The sequence below is a fragment of the Macaca thibetana genome, chromosome 1 (assembly GCF_024542745.1).
Source record: "Macaca thibetana thibetana isolate TM-01 chromosome 1, ASM2454274v1, whole genome shotgun sequence".
Lineage (NCBI taxonomy): Eukaryota > Metazoa > Chordata > Mammalia > Primates > Cercopithecidae > Macaca > Macaca thibetana.
Genome location: NC_065578.1, coordinates 1,564,518 through 1,586,842, shown reverse-complemented (window position 1 = coordinate 1,586,842; position 22,325 = coordinate 1,564,518). Strand labels below are relative to the sequence as shown.

Here is a 22,325-nt window from a genome sequence, read left to right as displayed (position 1 = left end):
GGCAGGGAAGCTCACAGGCGTGTGCCTTGTATGTGCTCGGGAGGTACGTGGAGAGGCGGGGAAGCTCACAGGCGGCCCTCGCCTTTGACTTAAATCCCATCTTCAGCCAAACCAAAGGAAGAAGGGTGTTGGGGGCCAGTCATGGGATAAGGCTTGTGGTGCAGCTAAGGCAGGGCCTTCTCCACCTACAGGAGCCTTTGCGCCTTGGTGACCTGGGGCCTTTCTCTTCCTGGTTCGGAGAGGACAGACCCTTACCAGTGGAGTTTCCTTTACGGATGCAAATTTTTCTTACAAAAGGGAAACTTGTACTCTGTTTTCAGAGCTTCTCCTGTGTCTGCAGTTTCTCAAAATAATCAGCTCAAAATAGTGCTGATGCCAAAGAGGCAGATTTTGAGGTGGTACATTCTGGTCTGTGACAGGCCCTACAAGGCAGGGACCAGGATTGTTCTTGGGGGCATGGGGCAGCGGCCCCATGAGTACAGAGAGCAAATTTCAGGATGTTTGGAGGAGAGGACGCCAGACTTGTTGACAGGCTGGATGTGTGGGCAAAGGCAAGAGAAGAGTCAAGGTTGGCACCTGAGCTTTCGGTCTGAGCGTTGAATGGACAGTGGGGCCTGGTTCAGGACGCAGTCAGGAGGTAGAAGCAACACCCATCACTCCAGTGGGGAAAATGTACTGAAAGAGTCACTAACAAGGACGAGGCAGCTAGCTACCAAAAAGGGCAAGAGAAGGAATACCAGCATCGCAATGTCAGGAGGGGTCCCGGAGACAGAGCCTCTGCAGTGGAGTCTAAGAGTGGCGTGGTTGTTGCTTGGGCTGGGCTGCAGGCCTGAGCCCCTGGCTGGTGGGAAGGGGAGGCCGCTGGTCCACAGCCTGGGGGAGCTTCACAGTTAACCAAGCCATCCCCCATGATGGCCGTGAGACACCAGCCAATCGAGGGCCTCAGGAGCCCAGGTGCTGCTGTGTGAGGCTGTCACAGCCATGAGGATGACCATGACTGCAAGGGCTGTGAGGGGTCCCCTGAGCGTCCAGCAGCACTAACAGGAAGAAACCACACGTGCGGGTCTCTCAATGCAGCACAAGTCACAGCCAATCAGGACTGCCACGGCCGTGGAGAGGAGTCCCTCGTTCCCTAGAGCCTTGGGGCTGCTTTGATGAGAAACGCAACATTTAATTGTGTGGGTCGCAGAATTACAATGTCAGTTGAATTCCCTTTCTTACCAAGATTCTCGTGTGAAAGTTGGAGCAGTGGTTGGAGTGAATAGTCCCTCGAACTGGGAGGAAGCCAGCACCCTCCTGAGACTCAGACCTCAACAGAGAGGGTGTGGCTGCCAGCCCAGGTGGTAGAGAGCTTTTCTAGGGTGCCAGGGGCCAGAGCTGCTTCTCAGGAAACTCCCACTGAGGTGCAGGAGACGCTTGCCAGAGACCAGACACTGTGGGGTTTTCCACAGGCCACTGGCCCCGGCCATAGGAGTTAAAGTGGAAACACAGCTTCCCGTAGTCCCGCCTTGTTCTCTGTTGACAAAACCTGGCATTGCACTTGCTGGCAAAGGAGAAACATTGACAGGGTCCACTTCCCGTCAGGGACAAGTGGGCAAGGAAGGGGGATGCTGGGAACTGAGAGGTGGTGGGTTGGCAATTGGCATGGGGCCACATGGTGATGAAGGAGATGGGGTGGGGATGGGAGCCTCATCCTGGCTGGCACAGCTGTCCGCTCCGCAGCAAGGCCTCAGAGGTGGTCAGATGTGGGGCCCCTGGAAGGGTGGTCAGGTGGGAGGTGCAGCGTGGCTCCCCTCCAAATGCATGTCCACCCTCCCTGCTCTTGAAACAGAGCATCCTGCTTGGGTAAAAGTGCCATCCATGCCCACTCCAGGGACTGCCAGCCCTGCTCAGGGCAGTTGGCCATTGGCAGTGTCCTTGCTGGACCCTGGGAGTCCATGTCAGCCTCGTTGCTGCCCCTGCTGGCCTGGGCTGGTGCTGCGGGTTCTCACCTGAGCCATATGCAGGAGATACGGCACCCAAGCCACGGCTCTGCCTCTTCTCCCCCGGGACGTGTGTCCATCCTGCAGGACCAGACTTCACTGCGTGCTGGGGCAGCCATCACTCCCTTGTCTTCGCTCTCCAGAACGGCTGTGAGAGAGTGCGGCCAAAGGAGTCCCTGGGCAGAATTCTCTTCTCCTCACCCGCTTCCACCCCAGCACGCCCGGGCCCCCAGCCCACTGCCACCATGACGATTCCCTCGCCTTGCAGGGTTGGGGCAAAGCTGGGGCCGGCAGCTTTGGAGCTTGGGCTCGGGTGTGTGGTTTCACTTCCTGGATGCGAGGCGCTGCTGTCAGCCTTTTGGTGCGTTGGCTCGTGGTCCCCACCAGTCCGTGCAGGGTGCAGGTGAGGAAGCTGAGGTGCAAGGACAGCAGGCTCCCTTACCAGGCAGTGGCAGTGCGGCCCTGGGGACCCCCGGCCACTCACCCAACCCTCACGTTCCCCGAGATTCAGGAGGACCTGCTCAGGGCCTGTCTCATGGCCCAGGGACACAGGTGCTGCCTGCTGCCAGACAGCACTGTCCACTCCGGCCTGGGCTGGGCAAGAAGCAGCTCCTGTTCTTCCAGAGGACCATGGACAGCTTCGTCCTCCCCACCCCCACTCCCAGCACAGCCCTGTCCCCAGAGGCTCTTCTGTCCCACAGGTCCCCTGGCTGCCACACAGGTGCCAACTCGGGTCCACGCTGCTTGCTGGTCACCAGCACCCTGGGCCGAAAGAGAGGACCAGGCGAGGGATGGTGCCCTCCCTCCTGGGCTGATGGCAGCAGGGTGCTCAGCGCATCCACCAGGGGGCGGCCCAGCCCTGTCCCGGCACCGCACTGGCCTCCCCGGGAGCTCCGAGCTTATTCCCAGGCCATAGTTTGGACAGGTGAGCGTGGCCTGGGATGGCCACTGGGCCCAGGGGCTGGCTGGGTACTCCTGAGAGCCAGGCCCCCGAGCCGCCTCCCGGCCTTTCTGCTTGGGATGGTTTTTCCCCTTGGCGCTAAAGCCTTGAATTCTGCGGACAGTTTTGCAGAGGATTTCTATGAGAGTCTTGGTGCAAAACCCTTAAAGTGACCTACATTCCCGGGGGCTATAATATGACCTCCCCACTCCCTCTGCCGTCCAGGCCCAGAGGACTGGGACACCTGGGCAGGCCCTGGGACTGCCTGCCGACCAAGGCCCACACACCCTCACCAGGCAGGCCTGTGGCCTGAGCCCCGTGGGGACACTGCTGTGTGCTGGTGCTCGCTGCCCTGTGGGGTCCCCTGGGCATTGTCCCCGGTGGCAGCAGTCCCCTGGCCTTGTCCACACCACTGACACCTGCAGGCACACACAGACCGTGGCCAGTGAGCTGCCCGCTCCTCCAGCGCCTTCTCTGGGCATTGCTCCTGCCCAGACCGACGTAGACGCTACAAACAGAGAAGGGCGCCAGAGGCCAAGAGGACAGGCTGGGCCCCCATGCCCTCAGGTCAGGACTGGGCCGGGGCCGCCTCCCACACAGCACAGCCATGGCTGCCAGACTGCACTTCAGAGGCAGGAGGTCTTCACATGGCTGTGTGTGCAAGAAAACATTACCAGGTCTGTCCCTTGGACTCTGGTTAATGAGGAGAAGCAAGGCGCTCTCGGCTCAGCTGCTCAGTTCTCTGTGTCTCAGTGCTGGACCCTCTGGTCACAGTGCCTCTCCTCCACCTTTATCCTGGAGAGTAAATGGCGTCCACCCGGAGAGGCAGCAGCCGCCAGAGATGGGAGTCACTCCGCATATCCTGAGGGCTGTCCAGAGGGAGGGGACAGCTGTTCCTTGTGGTGTCATTAGTCAAATATTTAGCCTGCTTTAAAAAACGTTTTGTTGGCTAGGCATGGTGGCTCACACCTGTACTTTCAGCACTTTGGGAGGCCAAGGTGGGAGGATTGCTTGAGCCCAGGAGTTCAAGACCAGCCTGGGCAACACAGGGAGACCCTGTCTCTACAAAAGAAGTTTTTAAAAATACGAAATTAGACTGGGCGCGATGGCACACACCTGTGGCCCCAGCTACTCAGGAGGCTGAGGCGGGAGGATGGCTTGAACCTGGGAGGCAGAGGTTGTAGTGAGCTGAGATCATGCCCACTGCACTCAAGCCTGGGCAACAGAGCAAGACCCTGTCTCAAAAAAATAAAAAACCAAAACACCAACCATTCTGTCATGGTAAAATCCATATAGTATAAAACGTAGCATCTTAACTACTTTTTGTTCTGTGGAGGCGAGGTCTCACTGTGTCACCCAGGCTCATCTCCAACTCCTGGGCTCTAACACTTCTGCCTTGGCCCCCAGAGGGCTGGGATTTCAGGCATGAGCCACTGCACTGGGCCATAGCCGTTTTTAAGCATGCAGTGGAGTGGCAGGAGGCACGTGTACATTTTGTGCAGCCACAACCACATCCACCTCCAGAACTTTGTCACCTTCCCACCCGAACCTCCGTCCCCTTCCAACACGAACTCCCCACGCTCCCGCCCCTGGCGGCCACCGTTCCACTGTGTCTGTAGACCCTGCTGGTCTCGGGCCTCCTGTGAGTGGTGTCCTTTCATGCCAGACTTGTTTCACCCAGCGCGGTGTCCTCAGATGCCTCCATGCTGGAGCCTGTGCCAGCCCCTCCTTCCTTCCTAAGGCTGAGGCGGGCTCCCCCGATGTGGACAGACATGCTTCTCTGCCCCTCTGTGGGTGGACTCTAGGGAGGCTTCCCCTCCTGGGTCCTGTGGGTGATGCTGCTGTGAATACGGCTGCACAGAGAACTCTTCGAGGCCCTGTGGGCCGCAGCCCCAGAAGTGAGACTGCTGCATCGGATGGTGATTCTGTTTTTAATTTTTGAGGAACCACCATGCTGTTCTCCACAGCGGCCTCACCCTTTTACCTTCCCGCCCACGGTGCACACAGTTCTAGTTCCTCCGCAGCCTCACCAACACTGGTTATTTTCTGTTGTTTTTGTTTTGTTGGTTTTTTTTGTTTTTTTGTTTTTTTTTTTGAGACGGAGTCTCGCTCTGTCGCCCAGGCTAGAGTGCAGTGGCCGGATCTCAGCTCACTGCAAGCTCCGCCTCCCGGGTTTACGCTATTCTCCTGCCTCAGCCTCCCGCCCAACTACAGGCGCCCACTACCTCGCCCGGCTAGTTTTTTTGTATTTTTAGTAGAGACGGGGTTTCACCATATTAGCCAGGATGGTCTCGATCTCCTGACCTCGTGATCCGCCCGTCTCGGCCTCCCAAAGTGCTGGGATTACAGGCTTGAGCCACCGCACCCGGCCTTTCTGTTGTTTTTGTAAAAGGTTACCCTAATGAGTATCAGCCTTCTTAACAATGACCACAATTGAGACGCAAGCCCACCCACTGTCAGCTGTGGCCAGCACTGCGCACGCGGTCTTCCCCTCTTTGACGCTTCTTGGTGACTGTGTTCTCCCCCAGTCCTGGCCACCAGCCACCCCCATCCGGGAGCACCTGCCCCTCACCATGTTGGTGCTGCAAGGCTTTGTGGAGTGCCTTTGTGCACAGGAGTTTGGGCCCTTTCGTTTCTTCCCTGGGAGCTTAAGCCATCAATCGAGGCCACGAGGCAGACGCCAGGCCCTTCTTGGACACTGAGTTGCCTCTGAGAACTGCCCTGCCCCTCCAGCCACACCCCAACCAGCGCCGGCTGTTTGTTTTAGAGATCATTTTATGTTCTGAAAAGACAAGAAAGTGGTGAGTCCTTCTCTCTCTCCTGGCCTTCGCCTCTGCCCACATCAGAGCATGCCCTTGGCACCTCCTACGTCAGCCCTGATCCATCTATAGTAGGAGAAACTCCAGGAGACATCGGCTGCTACCCAGGGCACCATGAGCTCGAGGTTGGCGAAGCCCTCCAGGAGACCTGTTCCCATCTCAATGGCAGGTATGTCTCCTGCAAACCGTGTCTCCTGCCTTGCAGCCAGTATTCCTTAATGCAGAGCTCTATGAAGAACCTTTTTTAAAAAATGCATTCTAGAAAAAATACATTCCTGAAAATACACGTGTTACAGCTTCTTCTGACGGAAAATAAGAACAGCGGATCCCAAAGCAGAGGAGGCTCCTCTTCCACAGGGACAGGAGCCACGCAGCTCAGGCCGGGCCCAAGCCACAGAGGTCCTGGGCCGCGAGCACCCCCACCAGCCTGCGACGCCTCGGCCATCTCCATCCCCCGCACTCCTGGTTTACGGCTTACTGCCTCAACCTCCCAGGACCCGAGGGCTTGGGCAGGCCCCACACATCCTCCGAACACCCTCGGTGGGAGCTGGACCAGAACTCGGAGCAGACAGATTGGAGGCCACACGTGTGTGTGCACATCAGAGGGTCTCCTACCCATGTTGGCAGCAGCGTGGGCCGCCAGGCGTCCCTGGCTGCGTCGGCTGCGCCATGAGTGTTGGCTGTCTCACACGCCGGCTTTCCCAGAGTCGCCACTGGGTGCCGAGCACCTGCTCACTGCACGGAGCAGGTGGCTCCTTCTGGGCAGCTTTGCCCGCCGCAGTCCCCCAGCCTCCTCTCCTCAGCTGGGCATGTGTGGGAATGCCCACCTGGGTCCTCCACGGGGCCTGCAGCCTCCACATTCGGGCCTACTGCCCTCAGACCCAGGGGTCATAGTCCAGGAAGCCTGGGCCAGTGGGGGTATCCTGACGTGCATGTAACACTGAGAACCATGTAAATAATTTGGGGCGTTTGAGCACGCATGGCCTTTGGGGAGTCTGGCCGGCTTGCCTCAGGTGGACCCCCCACCACCCTGGGGCAGAGGAGGGGGCTGGCTATCAGGACACCAGGGTTGCACTAGGGCAGAGCCCATGTCCCCTCTGGAACTCCTCATAGTTCATACCTTAAAGCCCAGGCACTTGCGATGGGACCAGCAAGGTCAAATGCAGGACCCCTGGTCCTCACTGTTACCAGGAAGTGACACAGATGACCAGTCCTCAGAAACCGGAGCTAGCCCCACCCATCCCACCAAGGCACAGCAGCCCCTGGGCAGTCGCAGGGCCCAGGCAGGGGGGTCCGGCAGGCTCCTCACTCATAACATGGCCTGAGGGGGCTGGGCAGCTGGTCCTGGGAGCCCCCACCTGGTGCACCAGGCCGTGAACCTCAGCAAAGGCCCCGCCTGCTTCATACCCAAGATTTGGCAATTGTTGGGGGTTACTTTCTCCAGACCACAACACCCTGAAGGCCGACATTGGGGAAGGCTGGAGCCCCCGCTCTTCACCCCCACCTCCTGGGGCTGTCGAACCCCAAGGAGCACCAGACCCAGGATCCCCCAGGAGGGCCGGAGGCAGGAAGTGCCTCGTGGTGCCAGGGGAGGGTGGACGCCTGACTATGGCCTGAAAACAGAGGGAGTTGCTTCCAATAAAGCACGGAAAGAAAACAGCATGAATGGACCAGAAGTGCTTCCCAGAGTGAGAAAGGAGAGCGCTCACAATCTCTTCCACCCCAGGCTGCTTGGAGTAGGCCGGCGCTAAATCAGTGCCCGCACCAGCCAAGCCGTCGGAGCTCATCGACTGTCAAGGAAGGTGTGAGCCTTTGGCCAAGTGGTGCTGGGAGCTGGGGAGAGCTGAGCACTGCCCGGGGCCTCCTGAGTGCTCTGCCACCTGGCAGAGCAGGGCAGGGAAAGGAGGGCCCCTGACAGAAAACACCCTTATGGTCCTGGGGTCACCTTTGTGACCGAGGGGGAACGTATGTGTGTCACCATCATCCTGCACGACCGCTTCCTGACTTTGGAACCACTGTTTGCCTCTTTATTTTGGGTGTGGACCTGGACCCCAAGAAGCCCTTCCCCAAAGGTCATGTGACCATCACCACCTTCCTGTGTCCTACACCATACACCTGTGCTCACCTGGGTGCCAGGCAGTGGCCCGGCAGGGAGGAGGAGGGAGAGCAGGCGGTGGCGTGCTCATTCCTCTGTCCCGGCCTCTCTGTGACTGAGGCCCTGCACATAGCTCTCCACACTGGGCATTGCCCTGGGCTGTGCCTGGGTGCTCCCTGAGGCCCAGGCGGGAGGCGGCTGCTCCAGAACTTTCTTTTTTTTTTTTTTTTTTTTGAGACAGAGTCTTGCTCTGTCGCCCAGGCTGGGGTGCAGTGGCCGGATCTCAGCTCACTGCAAGCTCCGCCTCCCGGGTTTAGACCATTCTCCTGCCTCAGCCTCCCGAGTAGCTGGGACTACAGGCGCCCGCCACCTCGCCCGGCTAGTTTTTTGTATTTTTTAGTAGAGACGGGGTTTCACCGTGTTAGCCAGGATGGTCTCGATCTCCTGACCTCGTGATCCGCCCGTCTCGGCCTCCCAAAGTGCTGGGATTACAGGCTTGAGCCACCACGCCCGGCCTGCTCCAGAACTTTCAATGCCCCAGTCTGTGCCGTCAGCAAGGGGATCAGGAGCCTCCCCTGCACCCTATTTAATAAGCACCTGCTCATTCCTGCTTGGGGTGCATGCAACAGAAACCGAATTGTCAAAGGTGAGATTGATAACATGAATTAGACAAGACCATGCTATTGAATCCGTTGCATTGATCACTCAGATGTGCTTGGACTGATCAAGTGCTGCATGAAAGCTTGCCCGGCTCAGCCCTCCCACCCGGACACCAGCGGTGGGCACCGAGGATGCTGAGCCCGGACCTGATTGCTGAGCACCCAGGGAGGGGGATGCCAGGCAGGCTCGTGCCACGTATGTGAGCCGCAGCCCCAGACCAGCCATGGCTGAAGTCACTCACCCCAAAGGTGGGCTCTGCACCTCTGCGTTTCTCATGACCTGAGTGTGTCTGGCTTCCCCTGCCCAGCCGTGGCCTCACTGGGTACTCACCCTGGACACTATATGGCAGCTGGTGCTGGCCCTGCCCCACAGCTCCACCTTCCTCCTCCTGAAAGCCCAGGGCACCTTCCAGAGGCCAAGCAGGTGGAACAGGGCAGAGACCAGACATCACTATTCTCATTACTGACAGTGACAGGGGCCTGGGACGCCCTGAAGAGCCCTCAGCTGTGCGCTGACCTTGCGCCTCTCCCCATCCAGCGTGAATGAGATGAGAGAGAGAGGACAATGGTCCCAGGAAGGGACCCTCAAGAAATGCCAATCAAATGCAGTGGACTCTCGCCCAGTTTGGTGGGAACGCCTGAAGTCACAGGACAGAGAGCTGAGGGGGCAAGGCTGAGGGGAGGTGCTATGTGCGTGCCAGGGCACCCACGGCCTCCGACAGGCCTTGGCCTCCAGGCACGCCGTGCAGCAGCAGTCAGGACAGCCCATGGACTCTGTGCCAGTGCTTGGTATCTGAACCCCAGAAGCGCTCTCACCTGACCCCACATGCGATCAGCTCTGGGACTCCCATCCACTGTAGCTGCCAGTGTGGGTGGTGCTTGCCCAGGGCCCAGGTGGCACAGTGAACCGGACTCTGATCTTCAGGGCAACTGTCTGGCCAATAGGGTGATGTCAGTGGTGCGCTCAGCTTGGAACATTGCAGGAATGCAGCTGGGTGGGTGCTGGCTGGGATCTTGGGGTCTGGGTGCTAGAAGGACAAGAGCCCCAGGAGCAAGGGCCCTGTCCAGACAGCAGCCGGGCCTCTGCCCACCTGGCACCCCCAGCTGGCTGCCAAGCCTCTCCTGAAGCTGAGAGCTGCCTTTTTGCTGCCTCTGGGCACCCACGTGGGCTGCCAGTTGTCTCGGATCGGATAGAAGCTCCCTGCCTGGAGGCGTGAGCCGTGCTCCTGGCCCGCCGCTGAGTGGCCCCCGCCCTGCCCTGCCCCCAGCTGATGGCCTGGACCCGGAGGCTTCTCTTCAGCCACTCTGCAAATGCGATCCACACCACTCCCCACCCCCCGCCAGCCCCTCATGCACGTGGCTCTCCCTGGCCTTTGGGGCAATCCAGTGGCCTTCAGGGCTGTCTGCAGAGGCCTTGTCTCCCTGCGGCCGGAGAGAACTCCGGCACCATCCACTTCTCCCTGATCTGCTGCACTCCTCAGCCCTGGCCCTCGGCCCTCCTTGTCTCTTCCCACGCATCCCAGGGCCCAGGATCCGTGGAGAGGCCCTGGGAAGGCACACACTGCGCCCTGCAGACCTGCCGCAGCTGCCTCAGGGTCCCCTGGGAAAGGCACCCAGGGAGGGCCAGGCAGGGAAGCAGGAGCCCGCTTGGCTCCTGCCGAAGAGTGAACAGAAGCAAAACATGCCTTTGGTTAATTTTTCTTCTAATAGAAGTAATTGAGAGTCAAATGAAATACCGTTGACATTTTCCGTGAAAATAATCACCCTGCTATTTCACATGATTTTCCCTGGCTTTGTTGTATGACTTGGAAACCAGGCTTGTTATGAAGGAGGCAGAGTTGGGGTATGCAGCGAACAGGCGTTTCTCCCAAGCGCACGGGCACGTTTTTTCAAACTGTGTTTTTTAATTGGCCTCTTCATGTACAAATGAGCAGTGTAACGGACAAGCAGGGCACCTTAATCCCAGCGCCACAGTCGGCCAGTTTGCAGGTTCAGGCCTCCTTTATGATACATGCCACAGACGCAGTGTCTTTGTATTAAAAGGATTTTTGTGCTGAAATGTGCCCGTTCGAGGTTTTGTTTGCATTTTATATACTGTGCCATTGTTCCCATACCTTCTGGCATCGTTAAAATTCAAAGGGGAGTATATTTTGCAAAGCAAATTGGATCGCATTCTAATGAAATATAGTTTCTCACCACCAAGGGACAGGCTGCAAGGACCCTCGAGACGATGTGGTTTTTTAGCAGCCTGTGGTCCTCGGGCCCCGCTGTAGCCCCAGGGAGCTGCAGTGCCGTGCGGGGACCCACACAAGACCCTTGGGAGCCACCAGCCTGAGCCTCACCCTTCTGTCTGCAGGGACAGTGGCACAGCGACGTCTTCAGTGGACTGGGCAGCATGGCCCACTGCTCAGGGGTCACCTATTATGGGTTGTGGATCAACGGCCACCCAGCAGGTAGGTGTCACTGCCTTCCCGTGGGCACTGTGAGGTCCACTGTGGGGTGTGTCCCTGGCCCCTGGGCAGTCACATGGGAGATACTGACACAGAGCACACTGGGGAGGAGTAGGGCGCAGTGGAATCTAAAGTCAAAAGTGCTCCTGCTGCAAGTGGGGCCTCCCAGATTTGGGGCCTGAGTGTTTGGGGGTGACCTGGTCACAGCTGCGCTGTCCCTCAAGTGGCTTCTGTCCAATTTCCCTGAGCCCTCTGCACTGTGATGTGACCACAGGGTGGCCTCGGGCTCACAGAAGGACCAGCCAGTTGGGCCTCCTCTGGGGGTGCCTCCCTGAGCCACCTTCCCTCTCACCATGGTGTTCCTGGTGGCCTCTGGGTGGCCTCTCGATAGATTCCAGGATGAGGGTGCCACCCCAGGGATCAGTCTGGCCAGGGACATGACACTCATCCAAACCTTGGGGCCAAGTTGGTGACAGGTGCAGGTGCCGCTAGCACCGACTCGGGCTCTGCACTGGGGATGCCTGCAAGGTCTCAGCCCAGGCAGCCCCCCACATGCCTCCTCAGCCTGGAGGACCTTGGAGGACCAAGACCTGTTAGCTGGGAGAGGTCACAGGGTTGACAGGTAACAGTAACTGCTGCCCTCAGCACAGACCTGCTGGCCCTGGGCTCCTCATGGAGGCTGAGGTCTTGGGGAAGGCAGAAGTGGCCAGGTGCCCGGGGAGCACTGAGAGGCAGGTCCCAGCACCCGCACACACACAGTGCACCCTGCAGGGGATCCTGGAGCAGAGGCTGAGCCTGGGTCCCGGCCCAGATGCTTCTGCCTCAGGTGGAGTCTCCCTGAGGGGCCCCTGGATCCTCAGCAGAGCCCTCCAGGAGCGTCTTGGTGACCTCACCTCAAGGGAAATAATCCAGATCCCAGCCCCTCCTCCCAAAAGTCTCTTGGTCCTTGTTGAAATTCCTAAGTGGGAAAAACGGGGCAAGAGGTGCAGGACGTAGCCTGGGTTCACCCTGAGGAGGGTCTCCCTCCAAGCCAAGGTGGGCTCTGGCTTTACCCCCAGAACACAGCAAGAGCTCCCACGGGGGCCAGAGCTTCAGGCCCTTCCCCAGCCCCACCGTTGCCATGAAGTCCAGGGCACCCGCCACCCTGTGTACCAGGCGTCACCTGTGCTGCTTTTCAAGGCAGCCTCAGATTCCAGGCGTTCTCCCAGCATCTGCTTTTAAAGCCCCTCCATTGTGCTTTGCTCGAGGCCGGTCCACAGTGGAGAGTCAGGGATGGCTGGAGGCCGGTCCACAGTGGAGAGTCAGGGATTGCTGGAGGCCGGTCCATGCTGGAGAGTCAGGGATGGCTGGAGGCCGGTCCATAGTGGAGAGTCAGGGATTGCTGGAGGCCGGTCCATGCTGGAGAGTCAGGGATGGCTGGAGGCCGGTCCATAGTGGAGAGTCAGGGATTGCTGGAGGCCGGTCCATGCTGGAGAGTCAGGGATGGCTGGAGGCCGGTCCACAGTGGAGAGTCAGGGATGGCTGGAGGCCGGTCCACAGTGGAGAGTCAGGGATGGCTGGAGGCCGGTCCACAGTGGAGAGTCAGGGATGGCTGGAGGCCGGTCCACAGTGGAGAGTCAGGGATGGCTGGAGGCCGGTCCACAGTGGAGAGTCAGGGATGGCTGGAGGCCGGTCCACAGTGGAGAGTCAGGGATGGCTGGAGGCCGGTCCACAGTGGAGAGTCAGGGATGGCTGGAGGCCGGTCCACAGTGGAGAGTCAGGGATGGCTGGAGGCCGGTCCACAGTGGAGAGTCAGGGATAGCGGGTGGGGGCGGGGGTGGTGGGCAGCAGGACACGGTGTGGCAACACTGCCCACAGCAATGCCCCACAGGCCCCGGTAGAGCAGGGGCGGCCCTGGCTGCCAGGAGGCACTGGCCAGCCAGTGGACCCACCCTTGCCGGACCTCGCCCCAGCCCCGGGTCCAGCACCTCAGGGTGCTGACTCAGACGCAGGGAATGCAGGGCCTGAATCCCAACCAGCGGGAAGACATGCCGGAACATTCCATGGGCAGGAAAATCCTACAGCCCCACACCGCCCACTTGTGTCTCTTGCGTACTCCGTGGTCCCTGTGGTCCACTTGATTCGATTCCACAGTGCTCCGGGCCAGCAGAGCCGAGCCGCACGGTCTGAGTGCGGACGACTGCCCAGGTCGCTGCTCTGCAAGGTGGCTTGTGGGGGGTCGGCCCCAGCATGTGCTTGTGTTCCAGCTGCCACACCGAGCTCGGGTCGGTTCCCGGGGCGCCCACTGCTGACTCAGCCATGGGGTGGGTGGAGGGCCATGCCAGTCACCACTAAAGCCACACTCTGTCCTCTCCCAGAACAAGCCACAAGGATCGCGATCTTGGGTCCGGAGGTGATGGAAGTGGCCCAAGGGTCTCCCTTCTCGGTGAACGTTCAGCTGCTGCAGGACCACGGGGAAATTGCCAAGAGTAAGCATCTCCGGGGGGAGATGACCTAATGTTTCCGAAAGAGAAACAGGCAGCAGGTTCTTAAGCAGTGAAGATGCGGACAAGATGTTGCATGTGGCTCCTGAGGCGCAGAGGTGACTTCGTGCCCAGAGCCTGGCAGAGAGGTTGCAGGCGCGCCAGCTCCCCTGCCAGTCAGGGCAGCCATGGGTGTGTGTGCAAGCATGCGTGCACATACTGTGTGATGTGCGTGCTCGTGTATGTGTGTGCACGTGTGTGTATGCCTTGCACAGGTGTGCACGGGTCTGACTGTGTATGTGTGTGGTGGGGGCACGCATGCGTGCGTGTCAGTGTGTCCTTCCTTTTCAGGAGGAACAGTCTCCGTTCCGGTGATGGGCCACTTTCTGCTTCCCCACTCGTCTGCCGGTGGGCGTCGCAGTTGTTTGCACCTTAGGCTGTAGTGAATGGTGCCGCTGTGAACACTTGTATACAAGTTTCTGTGTGAATGTGTTTTCATTTCTCATGGGTATGTACCTACAGATGGAATTGCTGGATCATGTGATAGATTTATGTTTGAACTTTTTTTTCTTTTTTGAGACGGAGTTTCCCTCTTCTTGCCCAGGCTGGAGTGCAATGGTGCAATCTCGGCTCACCACAACCTCCGCCTCCTGCGTTCAAGCGATTGTCCTGCCTCTGCCTCCCGAGTAGCTGAGATTGCAGGCGCGTGCCACCACGCCCAGCTAATTTTGTATTTTGAGTAGAGATGGGGTTTCACCATGTTGGTCAGGCTGGTCTCGAACTCCCGACCTCAGGTGATCAGCCCGCCTCAACCTCCCAAAGTACTGGGATCACAGGCGTGAGCCACCGCACCTGGCCTGAACTTTTGAAGAAACTCCTAAACTGTTTTTCCAAAATGGCTGCAGCATTTTACAGTCCTGCCAGCAATGCATGAAGGTTCAGATTTCTCCGCATCTTCCCAGCACTTGGAATTGTGTCTTTGTGTAATAGCTGCCCTGTCGGTGTGAATTGGTAGCTCCTCGTGATTTTGATTCGCATTTCCCTAACAACCGTTGATTATGAGTGGCTCTCGCTGTGCTTATTGGCTATTTGTTTATCTTCTTTGGAGAAATGTCTATTCAAATATTGTACCCATTTTTTAAAAATTGGACTGTCAGACAGTACAGTGGCTCACACCTAAAATCCCACCACTTTGGGAGGCTGAGGTGCAAGGATCACTAGAGCCCAGGAGATCTTTCTTTTTTTTTTTTTTTTTTTTTTGAGACAGAGTCTCACTCTGTCGCCCAGGCTGGAGTGCAGTGGCGCGATCTCGGCTCACTGCAAGCTCTGCCTCCCGGGTTCACGCCATTCTCCTGCTTCAGCCTCCCGAGTAGCTGGGACTACAGGTGCCCACCACCACGCCCAGCTAATTTTTTGTATTTTTCATAGAGACAAGGTTTCACCATGTTAGCCAGGATGGTCTCTATCTCCTGACCTTGTGATCCGCCCACCTTGGCCTCCCAAAGTGCTGGGATTACAGGCAAGAGCCACTGCGCCTGGCCCCAAAATTATGTTTAATTAGCTGGTCATAGTAGTGTATGCCTGTGGTCCCAGCTACTTGGAAGGCCTAAATTGGGAGGGTCCCTTGAGCCCAGCAGGTTGAGGCTACAGTGAGCCCCATGACTGCACCACTACACTCCAGCCTGGGCGACGGAGGGAGACCCTGTCTCAGAAAAAATAAGGGGGAAGAGAGAAAGAAGAAGAAGAAATTTTTGAAAAGTCGTCTTCTTATTTTTGAGCCGTGGAGTTCTTTACCGAGTCTTCATACAAGCCCTTTATCAGACACATCTTTGCAAATGTTTTCTGTCCACCTAAGGCTTGTCTTTTCATTTGCTTAATGCTATCTTTGGAACAGCAAAAATCTTTAATTTTGGTGAAGTCCAATTTGTCCATTTTTTCTTTTATGGATCATAGTTGTGGTACTGTATTTAAGAATTCTTTGCCTAACCCAAGTTTCACAAAGATTGTCTCATATCCCTCTGGAAGTCTTACAGTTCTAGCTCTTACATTTAGGCCTGCGATCCAGTTTGAGTTATTTTTATGGAAAAGATAAAGTTCTAAATTCATCTTTTCTTCATGGGGATGTTCCGTCATCCCAGCACAATTTGTTGAAAACACTACGCTTTCGCCGTCGAGTTGCCTTGGCACCTTGGTTGAAAATCCGTCAGCTCTAAGAGTCAGGGTTTAGTTTATGCCTGGACTCCCAGTCTGCTCCACTGATCTGTCTATCCTGATTTATCCTCAGTCTATGCCAGAGCCACACTCTCTGGATTCTTGTCGCTTTTAGCACGTTTTCCAGTTGGAGAGTCCTCCAGTTTTGTTTTTTCTTTTCAAAATGATCTTGACTCTGCTGGGGCGTTTACATTTCCGTATAAAATGTTAAGATCAGCTTGCCAACTTCTGCAACAACAACAAAAGAAGGCTGCTGGAATGTCGAGGGGGTGCGTTGAACCCCTCTGGAGGGAATGGCCAGATGAAATCTTACCAACACTGAGGCTCATGAACACGGAAGCAACTCTCCATGTAGTTAGAGTTCCTACTTTATCACCAGTGTCTTGTTACTTTCAGCACACATCTTGCACTTCTTTGTGAAATCTGTTAATATATAATAATATTTTGGCCGGGCGCGGTGGCTCAAGCCTGTAATCCCAGCACTTTGGGAGGCCGAGACGGGCGGATCACGAGGCCAGGAGATCGAGACCATCCTGGCTAACACAGTGAAACCCCATCTCTACTAAAAAAATACAAAAAACTAGCCGGGCGAGGTGGCGGGCGCCTGTAGTCCCAGCTACTCGGGAGGCTGAGGCAGGAGAATGATGTAAACCCGGGAGGCGGAGCCTGCAGTGAGCTGAGATCCGGCCACTGTACTCCAGCCCGGCGACAGAGTGAGACTCCGTCTCAAAAAAAAAAAATAATAATAATAATAATAATAATATTTTATTTATTAGATATTGAATTATAAGTATTTTGTTAATTATTTCTAAACACTGATAAATTTATTGTATTCTTTTTATGCCGTCATGAGTAGAATTTTCTTTCTTTTTTTTTTTTTTTGAAACAGAGTCTCGCTCTGTCGCCCAGGCTGGAGTGCAGTGGTGTGATCTCAGCTCACTGCAAGCTCTGCCTCCTGGGTTCTCGCCATTCTCCTGCCTGAGCCTCCCGAGTAGCTGGGACTACAGGTGCCTACCACCACGCCCGGCTAGTTTTTTGTATTTTTTAGTAGAGACGGGGTTTCACCGTGTTAGCCAGGATGGTTTCGATCTCCTGACCTCGTGATCCGCCCGTCTCAGCCTCCCAAAGTGCTGGGATTACAGGCTTGACCCACCGTGCCTGGCCTAGTAGAATTTTCTTAACTTCATTTCAGAGGTTGCTAGACTACAATTGATTTTTACATATTGACCTCATTTCCTTTGACTTGCTTTACTCATTTATTAGTTGTACTAGTTTTATGGAGGATTCCTTAAGATTTTGTCTATATATGATCATATTGTCTATAAATAAATATAATTTTACTTCTTCCTTTTCAGTCTGAGCATGAAAACCTGTAAGGTTTTTACATTACCTCCAGCAATGAACGAGGGTTCCAATGGCTCCACACCCTCCTCAGTACTTGCTAATGTCTGTCTGCGTTTTTTTTGAGACTGAGTCTTGCTCTGTCGTCCAGGCTACAGTGCAGTGGCGCGATCTTGGCTCACTGTAAGCTCCACCGCCTGGGTTCACACCATTCTTCTCCCTCAGCCTTCCCAGTAGCTGGGAAAACAGGCGCCCACCACCACGCCCGGTTAATTTTTTTTTGTATTTTTTTTTAGTAGAGACGGGGTTTCGCCGTGCTAGCCAGGATGGTCTCAACCTCCTGACCTCGTGATCCACCCGCCTCAGCCTTCCAAAGTGCTGGGATTACAGGGATGAGCCACCGCGCCTGGCCTTTTTTTTTTTTTTTTTTTTTTTTTTTGGAGACTGGGTCTTGCTCTGTGGTCCAGGCTGGAGTGCAGTGGTGCGATCTTGGCTCACTGCAACCTCTGCCTCCCAGGCTCAGGCAATTCTCCTGCCTCAGCGTCCCGAGTAGTTGGGACTACAGGCACTGGCCACCACACCCGGCTAATTTTTGTATTTTTAGTAGAGACGGGCTTTCACCATGTTGGCCAGGATGGTCTCCATCTTCTGACCTCATGATCCGCCCGCCTCAGCCTCCCAAAGTGCAGGGATTACAAGCGTGAGCCACCGCGCCGGCCTGTCTGTCTTTTGGATATAGCCATCTCTGTGGGTGTGAAGTGGTGCCGCCTTGTGGTTTTGATTTACATTTCCCTAAAGGCTAATGATGTTGAGCATCTTTGTGTGTGCTGTGGGCCATTTGTAGATGTTAGCTGGAGACATGGAGATAGGAGGCGGAACTTGACTCCAGAAGTGGGGCTCAGACACAGGACCAAATTGAGGACTAGATAAAACAGGGCCAGGGCAGAAGCAGCCTTCCGTAAGACACGCTCACCGACACATCATGCCCATTTACCATCACCATGGCAACACCTGGGCGTTCCCGCCCCTTGCCATGGCAATGACCTGATGACCCACAAGGTACTGCCGCTTCCCTAGAAGTCTCCACATAAACCGCCGCTTAATCTGCGTGCAGTTAAAAGTGGGTATAAATATGACTGCAGCACTGCCCTGAGCTGCTGCTTTCTGCCTGTGGGGCAGCCCAGCTCTGCAGGAGCTGTGGCCCTGTCACTTCCATACCTCCCGCTCACCCTTGAATCCTTCCCTGGCCAAAGCCAGGAACCCTCACAGGCTAAGCCCTACTGTGGAGCTCACCTGCCCTGCATCAAAATGTCTTGAGAGTTCTTCTAGATACAAGTCTCTTATCAGATATCTACTTTGCAAATACATTTTTCTATTTCATGGGCAGTCTGGCAGTTTCTTGATGGCATCCTTTGAAACACGAAAGTTTCAAGTTTTGATGAAGCCCAATTTCTCTATTTTTCTTTTTGTTGCTTTTGATGTCATATCTAAGAAGACTTTGCTTAGTCTGGAGTCATGGGGATTTACTCCTATGTTTTCTTTTAAGAATTTTAGGCCGGGCACGGTGGCTCAAGCCTGTAATCCCAGCACTTTAGGAGGCTGAGATGGGCAGATCACGAGATCAGGAGATCGAGACCATCCTGGCTAACCCAGTGAAACCCCATCTCTACTAAAAAAATACAAAAAACTAGCCGGCCGAGGTGGTGGGCACCTGTAGTCCCAGCTACTGGGGAGGCTGAGGCGGGAGAATGGCGTAAACCCAGGAGGCGGAGCTTGCAGTGAGCTGAGATCTGGCTACTGCACTCCAGCCTGGGCGACAGAGCGAGACTCCGTCTCAAAAAAAAAAAAAAAAAAAAAAAAAAAAGATTTTTGTATCTTTAGGCCAGGCTCACACCTGTAATCCCAACACTTTGGGAGGCCAAGACAGGTGGATCACCAACATGGCAAAACCCGTCACTACTAAAAATACAAAAACTAGCTGAGCATGGTGGTGGGTTCCTATAGTTCCAGCTACTTGAGAGGCTGAGGTGGGAGAATTGCTTGAACCCAGGAGGCAGAGGTTGCAGTGAGCCGAGATCACACCACTGCACTCCAGAGCAAGACTCCATCTCAAAAAATATATATATATATAAAATAAATAGAATTTTATATAATATTTATATATAATTTTATTTATATGTAATTTTATTTGTATATATAAAATAAATATATATAAAAAAAATATATAAATTTATATATATTTTGTATATATACACAAAAATATATATATATTTAGCTCTTACATTTAGGACTATGAACCATTCAGTGTTAATCTTTTTGTATGGTATAAGGAAGGAGTCCAGCTGTTGTATATTCTTTTGAATGTGGATATCTGTTTGTCCCAAGATCATTTGTTAAAAAGAGCATTCTTTCCCCAATTATCTTTTTGTTTGTTTTTGTTTTTTTTTTTTATAGAGACAGAATCTCACTCTGTTGCCCTGGCTGGTCTCAAACTCCCAGGCTCAAGCGATCCTCCCACCTTAGCCTCCCAAAATGTTGGGATCACAGGCATAAGCCACCAAGCCTGGCCTTTTTTCTTTCTTTCTTTTTTTTTAATAGAGCAATGAATTATCTTGTCCTTCAGTTTGCTAAACTTTTGTTGGGAGTTTCTGCATCCCTCTTCATGAAGACGATATTGGCATGAAATTTTCTTTTCTTGTAATGTTTTTGTCTAGTTTCGCTATCAAGGTAATGCTGTCCTCATAGAATGAGTGAATTAGGAAAAATTCTCTCTTCAAGTTTCTGGAAGAATTTGTGTGCAGTTGAGAAGAATGTGAATTTTGTTGCATACAATATTTTATAAATCAGGTCAGTTTTGTTGATATTATTGTTTAAGTATACGATATCCTTGCTGATTTTCTGTCTGCTTGTTTTATCAGTTATTGAGAGTAGCATATTGAAATATCTGACTATGATAGATTTGCCTTGCCAGGTGCAGTGGCTCATACCTGTCATCCCAGCATTTTGGGAGGCTGAGGCAAGCAGATCACTTGAAGCCAGGAGTTTGAGACCAGCCTAGCCAACATGGTGAAACCCCATCTCTACTAAAATCTCTACTAAAAATACAAAAATTAGGCATGGTGGTTCACACCTGTAATCCCAGCTGCTTGGGAGGCTGAGGCAGGAGAATTGCTTGAACCTGGGAGGCGGAGGTTGCTGTGAGCTGAGATCACACCACTGCACTCCAGCCTGGGCGACAGAGCAAGACTCCATCTCAAAACAGACAAACAAAAGATTTGCCTATTTCTGCTTTTATTTATCTCAATTTTTGGTTCATGTGTTTTGGGGCTCTGTTATTGGGGACATATACATGTGGGATTTTTATGTGGTTTAATCAGTTGATCCCTTATCACTGTGAAATTACTTTCTTTATCTCTAGTTAACTGTCTTTACTCTTACATCTACTTTCTGTGATGTTAATATGGTCACTTTTTATTTCTTTTGACTAGCGTTAGCATGATATAGCTGTATCCATCCTTTTACTTTTAGCTTGCTTATGTTTTTTAAGTGTTCTTTTTGTAGGCAGCATATAGTCGTCTTGCTTTTTTATCCAATCTAACAATCTCTGCCTTTTAACTGAACTGTTTATACCATTCACATTTAATATGGTTATTGACACAGTAGGATTAAATTTACCATTTTACTATTTTTTAATTTGCTCCAGCTGTTTATTTCCCCTCTATATCTATTTTTATCTTTTTTGAATTGGGCATTTTTTATTATTCCACTTTATCTTCTCTGATTTTTTTTTTTTTCCCGAGATAAGGTCTCACTCTGTCACCCAGGCAGAAGTGCAATGGTGAAATCATAGCTCACTGCAGCCTCGACCTCCTGGGCTCAAGTGATCCTCCTGCCTCAGCCTCCTGAGTAGCTGAGACTGCAGGTGCACACCACCACGCCTGGCCGATTAAAAAAAATTTTTTTCTTGTAGAGATGAGGTATCACTCTGTTGCCCAGGCTGCTCTTAAACTCCTGGTCTCAAGCAATCCACTCACCTGGGCCTCCCGAAGTGCTGGGATTACAGGTGTGAGCCACCGCGCCTGTCCCTCTGTTAAGGGATTAATTATAACTCTTTGCTTCATTATTTGAGGGATTACTTTAGGGTTTACAATTCATGAAGTGAAAGTGGACCATCATGAAGGGATTGGAGGAAGAGGAAGGGTTGGTCTTGCTGTGTCAGGGTAGCAGAGGTACATCTTGACTTACCAGTTCCTTCCTTTCTTTTTTATTTTATTATTTTCTCCTGGCAAACTGTGACACAGTTATTTTCAAGAGTTATAATACTACTTCACGTGTAAGAACTGTACAATTGTATACCTTTTTTGCCACTCCCAGTTTTTATGCAATTGTTTTCACACATTTTATGTTCATATATGTAATAAAATGAATAATACATTGTTATTTTTATTTAAATGACCACTTAGGTTTTAATGTATGCTTAATAAACAGTAAGCAGTCTCTTCTGTTGACCCGCATTGCTGTGGCTTCTGGTTCTTCTTGCTTCTTCCTGCGGATCCATATTTCCATCTGCTCTCATTTTCCTCTGCCTGAAGGACTTAATCTTTAATATTTCTTGTAGTACAGGTTTGCTAGTAATGAATTCTTTCCGCTTTTGTATGTCTGAAAGCATCTTGATTTTAGTTTCTTTCTTTCTTTTTTTTTTTTTTTTTTTTTTTTTTTGAGTTTTGCTCTGTCACCCAGGCTGGAGTACAATGGCACCATCTCAGCTCACTGCAACCTCTGCCTCCCAGGTTCAAGCAATTCTCCTGCCTCAGCCTCCCGAATAGCTGGGATGGCAGGCACCCACCACCACGCCTAGCTAATTTTTTTTGTATTTTTAGTAGAGATAGGATTTCGCCATGTAGGCCAGGCTGGTCTCAAACTCCTGACCTCAGTTGTTTTCATTAAATTTGGAAAATTTTCAACCATTATTTCTTCCAGTAGTTTTTCTGGCACAGCCTCTCCCATGTGTTACCCATGATTGGGTTACTTGAGGTTGTCCCACTGTTCACTGGTTCCCTTCCTTTCTTCCTTCTTGTTTTTTCTTTCTTACTTTTTTTTCCCTCGATGGTTCACTTGGGGTGGCTTCTACAGCTGTACAGTTGAACAACACAGGTTTGAACTGCAGGATCCACTCATACACAGGTTTTCCTCTGCCTCGGCCACCCCCAAAACAGCAAGACCAACCCCTCTTCTTCCTTCTCCTCCTCAGTCTATTCAGTGTGAAGACAAGGATGAGCTTTATGATAATCCACTTCCACTTAATAAATAGTAAATATGTTTTTTGTTTTTTGGGGTTTTTGAGATGTCTCATTCTGTCGCCCAGG

General features: G+C 53.3%; 1 protein-coding gene across 2 annotated transcripts in view; it reads left to right on the top strand.

Moving 5' to 3' along the window:
- Nucleotides 1-22,325, top strand: part of MORN1 (MORN repeat containing 1) — a 70,808-nt gene that overhangs the window by 8,087 nt on the left and 40,396 nt on the right. For both annotated transcript variants that reach the window (XM_050786145.1, XM_050786147.1), the window contains exons 7-8: nt 10,852-10,948; nt 13,303-13,413. In XM_050786145.1, the coding sequence (XP_050642102.1) occupies nt 10,852-10,948; nt 13,303-13,413 (208 nt within the window). The remainder of the gene's footprint in view (nt 1-10,851; nt 10,949-13,302; nt 13,414-22,325) is intronic.